Raw genomic sequence first — 10,658 nt, 5'->3', positions numbered from 1 at the left:
ATGTTATCTATATATATATATATACCATGTTATGCATTGTCGTCACTTGTACTAGAGTTAAATCTCAGCGTGATATTAGAAAAATATAATGGGCATAAAGTGTACCATTCAATTCTTCAACATTAAATAAATGGATTCAAGTCTTATTGCAGTGTCATTTCAAATCCAGTACAGCGCATGTTCTTCGTGGCAGGCAGGATTAGACCATGAATACAGTAAGTATTGGAGTAGTGGTGGCCCTGGACCCGTCAGTCCCTGCCTTCACTGTCAATTGTCGGCTTCATTGTTAGGAGAGAAATGCGAGTAGAGGTGGCCGTTCATTCGGTCCTGAGGAACCACAGCGTGGCAGAAAGCACATTTATCAGGACTGCTGCTCTGAGGCGTCGCCAGCTCTGTCCCCACGTCAGCTGCATCACACAGCTCAGGGCTCCAGAGAGGCTGCAGAGCAGGATGAACCAAAGAAAACAATATATTATTCATAGTCTTAACAATCCTTACACTCACTCTATTAAAGCATGCCAGACCACTTGGACTTCAAGCTGCAGTATGTGTTGCTTTAAGGAATACAAGAACATGTCAACACAATAGTCTGAACAAATACCCCACAACAATAAAAGCAAAAAGCTATTCTCAAGTGTTTAATTATCTTGCTATTTATGTGTTCAACCACACCGTCACATGAGCCTCGCCTATTATAAATGCCCGTGTTGATGTCATCTAAGAAAAGAATCCCGCTATGAAAAACTGTTAAACCTTCTTTAAGATCTTACTCCATGTCATTCACAATTTTTTATTAGACATTTCTACACATCAGCAAATATAAATCCCACTTAGCCATCATTCTTATTTCATTCGATTCAGACACTGTAATGTGCTTCCATCTGGCTCACACTTTCCAGCAAAGATGCCAAATATAACCAGAGCATCCATGCTTAAGTAAAAAAAGAATCAGCACACATTACACAGTAATACGTTTCAAGTTAAGCCAGTTAAGTTTTTTTTTTATGGACTTCACACGGTTTCACTCCTCTGTTAGCGAAGACCAATCAGAGACTGATAATTTGCTACTAGTTTTCTCAGACTTTCTGCTGTGATTCTCACCTGCTGGGGTCCCCGCACGCTCTCCTGGGAGAGTGAAGATGATGTTGAGTGGGTGGGGGACGGAGGGTAGACAAAAGGCATGGGCAGTTCCACGGACTCCTCTTCTGTCAATGTGGAGGGGACCGTACTGAGAGGCCGCTTCGTGGGCATGTGTCTCTCTGGAGCACTGTTCAGAAAGTCATATTCACTGTCCGCAGAGGGCGGGAATTTGACACTGAGTTTGGTGAGAGAGTCTTCTAAGTCCCTGTCCTCGGAGCTGGCGCCACGAGACGCCAGGGACATAGGCGGGAGTGGGATATCCACTGCTGACCCAAGCGCTGAGCAAAAGGGTCTCTCTGCCTCTGCTGCATGGTCTGTGCACTGGATGGGCATGGAGAACCGCTGATCTGTCAGACGGCAGAAAAACATTTTACACACATTTTTCGGTCTTGGTCACCATGTTGACGTATTCCGGCGCTGGCTTTAAAGACAATTGGGCATTTGACATTGACATTTGAAGTTGCATGTATTGAGAAATATATATGTACAAATAAAAACTATATATGCAACTGTATAGATACAAAGAGAGAGAAAAAAAATATTTCAATATATTTATTATTGTATGAATAATTATTATCCATTATTAATTATACAGCTAGTATCCAGAGCCAACGTTATGCATTTGTCAGTGGAATTATTAAATGTATTTTTCGATCACTTCCTGAAACAGCGGTGGCCAGCTATGGATCAAAAGAAGAACAAGGCATTCAAGCACAGTCCTAGTTTTAAGGTGTTGCTATCTAATTAACTCAAAGAACAATTCAAAAGCAAGTTAACTCATAAGTTGATATGACATATACAAACCTGTTTCAATTAAGCACATTTTCTTTTAAGTAATTGAATTAAGAAAACAAGTGGATTTAGGTTCAGGCCTTAAAGACACGGCGGTGTTAATATTTGGTAAATATTAATATTACCGTTTGATGCATCGTTTCCTCCATGGAACCTTTTTAGGTGATCTTTTTGTCTCCTGGTAAGAGAGCGAATCTGCCGGAATTTCCCTTGAATTGCTTCAAACGCATTCAGCATGTCCTGACTTACAAACAAATTAATAAAGTGAGAAAAAAAATCCATTCTTTAACTGTAATGTCCATGATTTATATATATATATATATATTAAAAAAAGTCTTAGAGACATACTAGTCAACGCTGCTGTTGACTGGCATATTAGAAGCAACAGTGCCCGTATTCTCCTGTAAAAAGACACATATACACATTTATAACGATCATTAGCAACAATTAACCAAGGGCATATTGTTCATGTGTCTGCAATTTGATTTACACATCACAAATTGACATTTATTAGTGGAAAATGTTTTCTGTCCCATTAAATAATGAACAATAAAGCTCAAGCTGCTGAACTGTGCAAGCGACATTATCCTCTAGCACCATCTGGTGAAGTAAACGTGGATACACCTTGTGTGGAGTAAAATAAAGGGTGGACACTATTACAGCAGCAATGTAATCTTGGTTTCTCGGATCGCTGGAACCTTTGGAAGACAAGCGAATGGAAACATGAACCAGGAGAGAATTTCTAAACAATGGTTACAAACTGGAAAAAAAAGGATGATGCTGAGAACTTACAGTCACTAAAGCAGTGCTCAAAGGTTATCAGACAGTATGAATCACATATGGATCAACCGTATTCTGAGACTTATAGTTACTGCTATATTGACTTCCCATTGATATAATGTGTTCTCTAAACATCTGTGTTGACACAAGTGCAACAACATCCAGCAGAAGTACAATCAATGTGTGATTGTCAGTGAGAGGAAGCTGTAGGTATGCGTATGTGTATTCTCAAATGTGACAATAAAGAAAAAACAGTTCTGCAGGCATCGTATTGCAGTTGTCCCATATAAAAAAAGAGCACAGTGCAGCACAGCGAACATACCAGGTACTGTATTTTCTTATAAGCGCTGGCCCCATCAAGGAGATGGTTGCAAGGCTCACATTTCATCTCTCCTAACAAACCAAAACAGTTAGAATTAACAGTTTGACGAGGAGGCAATGCTAGAGGAAACAAGTTCAGTAATGCAATAGAAGTGTAAATCATCTTGTCGGCGTAAAAACAGAGAGATCATCCGGCATGTCTCACTAACCTGGTGGTTGCCTTGTTGCTGATAACTTAGCTTCAAGTTTTGAAATCAACTGCTGTTGGTCATCTATCTGCTTTTGAAGTTTTTGAGTGTGTCGCTCATAATATTCACTCTGTAAAAATGAGGTTTCTGTTATTTTTAGCACCAATATCCGCAATCTGATCTATGCAATGCGTCTGCGTCACATTATCGTATACGTATAGACAGATAGTCATGTTTTCAAAACTGATTTATTGCTATCAGAGTGTTAACAAAAAATAAAATGAGTAAACACACTTAGCAAGCTACTCTGTGACATTTTATTTTTACTATATTGGTAAAGTTTGGCGCATTTCCCTCAAACTTTGAGAAAGTTTGTCTCCACATGTCCTTACCATGTGTTGCAGCTCCTGTTTAGCATTGTCCTTTTCGATGGAGACCTGTCGATAAGCTTCAAAAGCTTTATTGAGCTGGTCTCCGATGTTCCTTTCCATGCCGTGTGCTCCACAATCATCCCTGACACAGCAGACATGAGCCCTGGAAGTGAGATCACAATGTTAGTGTTTTAAAACCATAAAATACAGACGGTACTTTTTTTTGGGACTCGTGAAAAAAAAGCATGGAGTTAGTGAGCCTTTTCACTGGTGACATAATGTTTCTACACACCGTCAACTTGTCTTCACACACTTTAAAAATAATAATAAAAATAACTCAATAAGTGATGTTAAATTATTTGATCGATTTATGTAAGACACTGATGCAATAACAAAACATACTTCTTAATCTCTGTTAACCAAAGATGATTGACTTTATTGATTTTAAGTGCAAAAGCAAAATTGCATTCAACAATGCCTTGTTCTAGTTCTGTAAGAAATGAGGACTTTGACCAGCAGCTGAGTCATTGAAAACAAATGACAAAAAAAGAAATGAAGTTACTCGATGCATTTGCAATTTGTTGCACATTTTAAGACCACTGACCTAAATAAGATACATGTGTGTCTGTTCTTGTCCAGTGTCAGCACAGGCTTTCAAACAACATTTACAACAGCATACTTACTTTTGTAACAGTTAACATATTGAGATGATGCAAAACAAGAAAGAGGCTGATGTCAGTCTCACCCAGAGCTGCTCATCAATTATTGATCAATCTTCAACACACCGTCGCACCAACAGCTCCTGCATGAAACCACAGTAAATACACTGCATCAAAGCCTAACTACCGAGGCACAGCAGGGAAGCACTTTAAAGTGTCATTCAAAACCTAATCCTCACAGTTCCGTATTCCTTCAACCGCATTAGACCGGTTGGCCAGAGCTCATTCAACCGGTGGCGGATAAAAGCGACCGAGCAACGACTTCCACAGACCAGTTGCCAGAGAGTGAGTGTCCTCTTACCTTCATTCGCGTAACTGTTAAAGTCGAACTTATGGGTTTGACACCACCGCAGCGTCGTCTTCAGATGCAAAGTTACGAAGCGCCGGAGAGGATATGGCAGTGTATGTTTTACATAGCCTAGTTGAGTTGGGAACTTCCCTCGGGGAATCCCCTTGCTCTGTAGACTTCCGCCTTTACGCGATCCCGGCCAATCAGCGCCGAGCTCGGAGGAGCGCTGGGTGGTTAGCTGGTTGAGGGTTCTTCCAGCCTACGCGTCTGCAACCGACTGTTGTGCATGTGAAAACTGTCCCCAAACTAGAGTTACACTGTGCTCAATTTACTCTGCAACATTCTGTCTGACATTACTGAACGTTCTGCAAGTTCTGTCGAGAGTATTGATTCTGCCTCGTTGTAGATAAAGCTGTAACAAGCAGGGCCAGATTAACCTGTTAGGGGGCTCATAGGCAAACCATTAACTGTTGGGCCCCTAGACTTTTTAGGTGTATTTCATAACATTGATGATGGCTGCGTTCCACTTAGGGGAGGACAGGGTATTGTGCATCCTGGCTCACTGGAAAAGCTTACAGGGACTTATTAGAACTAAGCCATCGATGTTATGTTAAATTAAATGATCAATTTCACTTGTGTTAAAATGTCTGCCTTAAGAAAGTTCTATTGTGGTAGTTATAATAAACACCACCCAACTTAAGAATATGTAGCCAGTCCACCTTTGTTGACATTGCACTTCAGTGGTTTAAAAATCATTGTGCAATTAATTAAATTAGCAAAAAATAATTGACATGCAGTGAGTTTGAGGCTTTGGCAGTCTGTGAAGTTGCCTGCTAAGCCCGATTAGTAACAAGCAATTAAAGTCTATTTCTGCTTTAACACATAACCTTGATTACCAACAGGGTACATTGGGCAACTGCCACATGGACACGAGACCTCCAGAGGCCTCAGAAGGCCCCAGTTCACTGCTGTGTGTCAGTTGATTTTTTTTTTTGGTATATTTGGAAACCCCTAAAGTACAATATCAACTGTGTCCTGTAATCGTGTGGCCCTGTCTTGTGCACCCATGGTCTAATACCCAAAATAAAGTTGTGTTTCATTAAATGAAATTAAAATATTAAATTACCACTAACTAACTTAAGTTAAGTTACTGTCTTTGCCGCTGAACTTTGGAATAGTTGTACTTTCATTTTGCTTTGGTTTGAAAATATCAAGAAAGTGAAAAATCTGTCTGTATTTTACACAACTTCACAGACAACATGTCATAGTCGGACAAGAGCAGGTTTTAATAATGAAATGAATGATGGCTGAATTCAATTTAAAAAGATGGAGTCCCGTCTAATGTCCTTAGTAACACCTGTGAAAAAAAACTATTCATCTGAAATGTTTAAAAATCTTCTATTCCTTTCCTTTTCTTAACTGATCTTTTTCTTATTGTTTATTGTCAATCATCCAAACAAAGTATGTTTTCTTTATTTTATCTTATTACGTTGACCTCTCATATTGCATAGTTTTAAACCTAAATAAGAATTGTATCTTCTTTATTATGTGAGTGCACACATGTGACATATAGCTGTAAATGAACTGGGCTCAGTATGAGCATTGTTGGGGTAACCACAGCCAACAGTGATCTCTGCGTACATACTTCACTGCAGCAAGGTGAGGACTATCACCACTGGAGGTCAGCAAAAACAAATTACTTTTCAATCAGCTGCAAATGAGACTAATCATGAATGAGGGGACTTGCCTCACTCCCATGCATATGCAGAACGAATAATAAGAATCCATCCCACAGACTGTTTGTATATAAAGACCTGACGGTTTTCCTATACTGTGAAAGCACAACCATCCAGGCAAGATTTGTTCTGCATTACTCCTCGAAAATCCCCACATTACCAGTATCTCGAGTTGTGCTGTGCTGAGCTGTGGTGCCCTCTGGTGATACTGGTTAAAAAAAGGTAAATTGTGGACACAATATATACCACATGGGATCAGGTTCTTAGTAATGTGATATAAAGGCCTCATTATGCTCCTTCCAAAAACCTGTTCAAAGCCAAACCTATGAAATCCCTAATGAGGATGAAATGATGATGACAGAATATTTTGTTGTTTTGGTAAATTGGGCCCAATTAGCTAATTTTACTGTGCATGGTTGCACTTCTTTGGCACTGATATGGACTCCTAACCTTAGGTTTGTTTGAAAATTGTTTGGGCAAAGAACATTCCTATATTCCTACTACGGTCTACTTATCCCTAATCTGCGACTTTTTTCATTTTGGTACATTATTTTAACTTCTACTAAAACCCAACACCCTAAAGTGCAAATGTCTCAATGCTTTCTTAATGCCTTGGACGCATATTTGTAGTTTTCCTTTCAGCATGAACCTACAAAGTGAGTCATGATGCAATACTCTGTCCTGGTGACAAACTGGGAATCCCCTCCCTGTTTCTACACAACTATTGCTTTTACACCTCATCGAGCCTCCATTGTTTTATGTAGAACTACGTTTGCACATGATTTAGGTTTATAAATTTGTCTTCATGCTACATTGAGAACTCTCCACAGGAAAGGGCAATCCAAGAAATAGCTGGACAACAAGATAACCAGTAGATGGCAGCTGAGAGGGATTTTTTGAGATGGAGTATCTTTTTTAACTTAGTTTTTTAACAGATTTTTAAGTTATTGAGGATTCTCAGAGCGTATGTACAACCCACTGAAGCTATAACATCAAACAGGGCATTTTTATTGTCAATCGCAATTGATCATTTCGAGTGTCAGGGTGTTAGCAGAGTAAATTGAAAAAGCTGACCCCGCTCTTGCAAATGCCTACAGTTTCTATGTAATATTTTCCAAATGTATGTATGTTGCCAGTACTAATGGTGCAGTAAATAACCTTTTTTTAAATACTACCATAAGACACTGGTACTGATACCTTACATTACTTAACATCAGGTGATGTGGCAACGGCTCAAGTCAATTTTTAATGATGTAATAATTCACTGCCGATTATAACTTTTCATCATAAGTGAGTTTTTCAAACTTGGCTCATCTTGCTTCATCCTATTTTCTCACATGATTGTCTGTTATCTCTCCGTGACCATGAGGAACAGATGCTGGAATTTGTGATCGACAAATTCATTTTGTTTCTGTGAAAGAAACTGGAGTATTACATCTGATTTTTGTGCTTAGAAAGACACAATGTTCCGCCGTTTTTTTGCAATCAGCTGATATTAATGGCTTAAACTAACATGGCTACCTTTTCTTTTACTTTTTTACATTTTTGTACATGGGGAGATATGTGTTAGGTTAAATTAGCCTTCAAAGTTTTGTCAGTCTCAGTCTGTAACTGATTTAATCTAGAACGTCCAGTATAAGTAGATGAGCATTTCTTGTCTCTGTCATCAGTTATGAATTAGTTCAGACCTTCGTGTGGCCCGTCCAGCACAGTGGGACTCCAGTGGCCTGGCTCCTCCTTGGATCGTTTTCTGGAGTCCTGCCACAGAGGTTGTCGTCTTGACCCTCACTGACATTCCAACATCAACCTCTGCTCCTCCTGAGAATGACTTGCACTCCCAGAGTGCCACCAATTTATATATAAAACAACAGGAATTTCTTTAACAGCATGCAATCTTAAAGGCGTCACATATTATTCATGGCTGCTTTGAACTCTGAATTTATGGCAATCTGACGTGACTGTTGTCTTGTGGTTCTGGTAAAGAACAATGCCATCTTAGACTGTGGTGAACACAGTCTTTCATCTCAAGTATCAATTTCTTTCTTTCCTGCACTGCAGAGGAAATCTCATTACCCAGCTGACTACTCAGAATGTCAATATGTTACCCCAAAAAACAATACAATTAGGAATATTTCTGCACTCAACTTTACCTGTCATGTCTGGGTGAAGACACTGAAGATGGAAAAATTGCAAACATGATGAGACAGATTTATGAATACCCTGTTCCCTTTCATGTAGCAGTCTTCTCTGTTTGATCTCTCTCTCTCTCTCTCTCTCTCTCTCTCTCTCTCTCTCTCTCTCTCTCTCTCTTCCAAAATACTGAATCTACTTACTTCACTCTCATAAATCACATTTGTCTCCACAGAGTTCCACCATGGATTACTGTCAGCTAGTCACATAGGCTGAAAGGCATTTCCATCAAGATGATGTGCATTTCCTGCATTGTGAGACCACAGTGTGTTAACATTATACAATAACCCACAGCGTTGAAAAGAAGAAGAAAAATACGCTGTTTGCCTTCATTACAAACCATTGTTCTTCAGACTGGTAATCAATCTCTGTTACATGCAGCCACTTAAAACACATATGCGCCCAATGTCCACAATAAAGTGAGCAGAGAGATGTTTCTCTGTTGAGAGTCTCCCAAAGCAATTTTGTCAATACCCTGACCTCACCACTTACAAGAGGACATCAGTGTTGCAGAGAGGCCTCATAAATTTTTGCAGAAATGATCTCTGGGGACAACCCTAGAGATGGCATATAAAAGGATTAGATGTGTGTGTGGAGGGGGGGGGGGGGGGGGGTGCCCTTCATCCATTATAGGACATTGGTGTATGTGGTTTATTGAATGATCTGGTTCCTTAATGTCCACATTTAGTAGGATGAGTGGATTGTTTGCATGCTCAATACATGTATCAACTGATGTGATCATCTGACGTTGTATTCCCCAGGCCGGCAGGCCCATTGTCCTTTGTGATGTGTCACTGGTGAAAGGGATAATAGGCTTATATGGGGCCTGTTCCAGATACACATCACACTGGAGCCTGGCTGGAGCTCAGCAGTAGTAAATCTTGAGCCAATGTAAGGTTCCATCCACGTTTCCTCCGTGTCTAGCAAAATAAACAATCTGCAGTGGGTCTGCAGAAACGTGGGATCAGGCAGAGGGCAGAGCTGAGGACTCTGGCATGCCGGGGGAGGAGGGGGAGAGGAGGAATGCAGGGGGGGGACACATAGATCAGATTTCAGGAGCCCCAGAGAGAGGTGGAGGAGAATGAAGAGAAACATTGCTGTCAAGAGACCAAGAAACTACAAATGAAAGGAAAAAAGTCATAAAAATGCAATTTCTTCTTTGTCCTTTCGCACATTTTCGTCATATAAATGTTTGTATAGTGGTTTCATTCATCCAAATTGTTGTGCCAAAACAATCTACCTCACTGTGAAGAGGTGCAATTATTGTTTTTTTCTGGAATATGTAAAAGTATGTGTGTCAGAGCAGAGCAGTGAGCCACAGTGGTTTCCATCAGAGGCTAAAGCTGCACACAATAGTATTTTGGTCGAGGCTCTGGCCCCAGGGGCTTCCTGCTATTTGAAGAGGACAGGGTGGGAATGAGCATGTTGAGAAACTGCGAGAAGATATTTTTATTTTTATTTAAATTCATTTTTATGAGGGAATCTTATGATCGTCAGTTGTGGTTGACTCTCATCCACTTTTGTGGGCTAATAGTTTTTTTTATTTCCCAAATTCGAGGGAGGAGCAAAACATGTAACTGATTATTTTGTATTAAAGCACCATCAGACTTATTTGTACCTCCACAGCGATCTAAACAACATGGTGCTCTAAACTCTACTTTTTATGGTGCAGAAATTCTGCAAGAAGACTTTCCTGCAAGCGTATTCAATTTCCTGACTGATAGCGAGAGTTCTCTCCCTGTTCCTGTTTCATAAGAGCTAAACTACAAACCTCTCAATGAACATAATGTTGTTTACATCACAGTATAAAGAGCATCAACCAAACTAAAACATGAATATCTCTTTAATCTTCCTTTAAAGAGTTGATTAATTCGATTTTAAAAGTCTTACTGTAAGCACAAACCCTTTCTTTTTTGGTCAAATGTAAATATATTTTATTTAAATTTACGCAAAAAGCTTATTGTGTTTGAGCAATGTTAACATCCCAAAAGCCCCCAAAGTGAGCCAGCAATACACTCGGTTGTCGGTTGTCGTCAAACGTGTGCATTGATTTCTAATTTGTCAGTATCAGTATAAGATAAGGCATTTTGGTCGTCCAGTGGGTACGGAAAGTATTCAGACCCCTTTAAATT

The 10,658-nt window shown here is 39.7% G+C and overlaps 1 protein-coding gene across 2 annotated transcripts; it reads right to left on the bottom strand.

Annotated features, from left to right (window-relative positions):
- Nucleotides 1–11: 11 nt before the first annotated feature.
- Nucleotides 12–4,780, bottom strand: tank (TRAF family member-associated NFKB activator). Of its 2 annotated transcripts, none has more exons than XM_031858539.1 (9): nt 4,613–4,780; nt 4,276–4,394; nt 3,614–3,755; nt 3,243–3,351; nt 3,035–3,105; nt 2,281–2,333; nt 2,058–2,176; nt 1,102–1,487; nt 12–438 (listed from the first exon to the last, which is right to left on the bottom strand). In XM_031858539.1, exons 3-9 carry the CDS (start codon nt 3,710–3,712, stop codon nt 268–270), a joined length of 1,008 nt encoding a protein of 335 aa, XP_031714399.1. In that variant the 5' UTR covers nt 3,713–3,755; nt 4,276–4,394; nt 4,613–4,780; the 3' UTR covers nt 12–267. The 2 variants fall into 2 exon arrangements, with proteins under 2 accessions (XP_031714399.1, XP_031714398.1); XM_031858538.1 differs by having other exon boundaries at nt 4,338–4,394; nt 4,613–4,779.
- Between the last annotated feature and the right edge of the window lie 5,878 nt (nt 4,781–10,658).

The sequence above is a fragment of the Anarrhichthys ocellatus genome, unplaced genomic scaffold, assembly GCF_004355925.1.
Source record: "Anarrhichthys ocellatus isolate YVR2014 unplaced genomic scaffold, GSC_Weel_1.0 scaffold20, whole genome shotgun sequence".
Classification (NCBI taxonomy): Eukaryota; Metazoa; Chordata; class Actinopteri; order Perciformes; family Anarhichadidae; genus Anarrhichthys; species Anarrhichthys ocellatus.
This window is presented reverse-complemented; position numbering and strand designations above follow the sequence as displayed.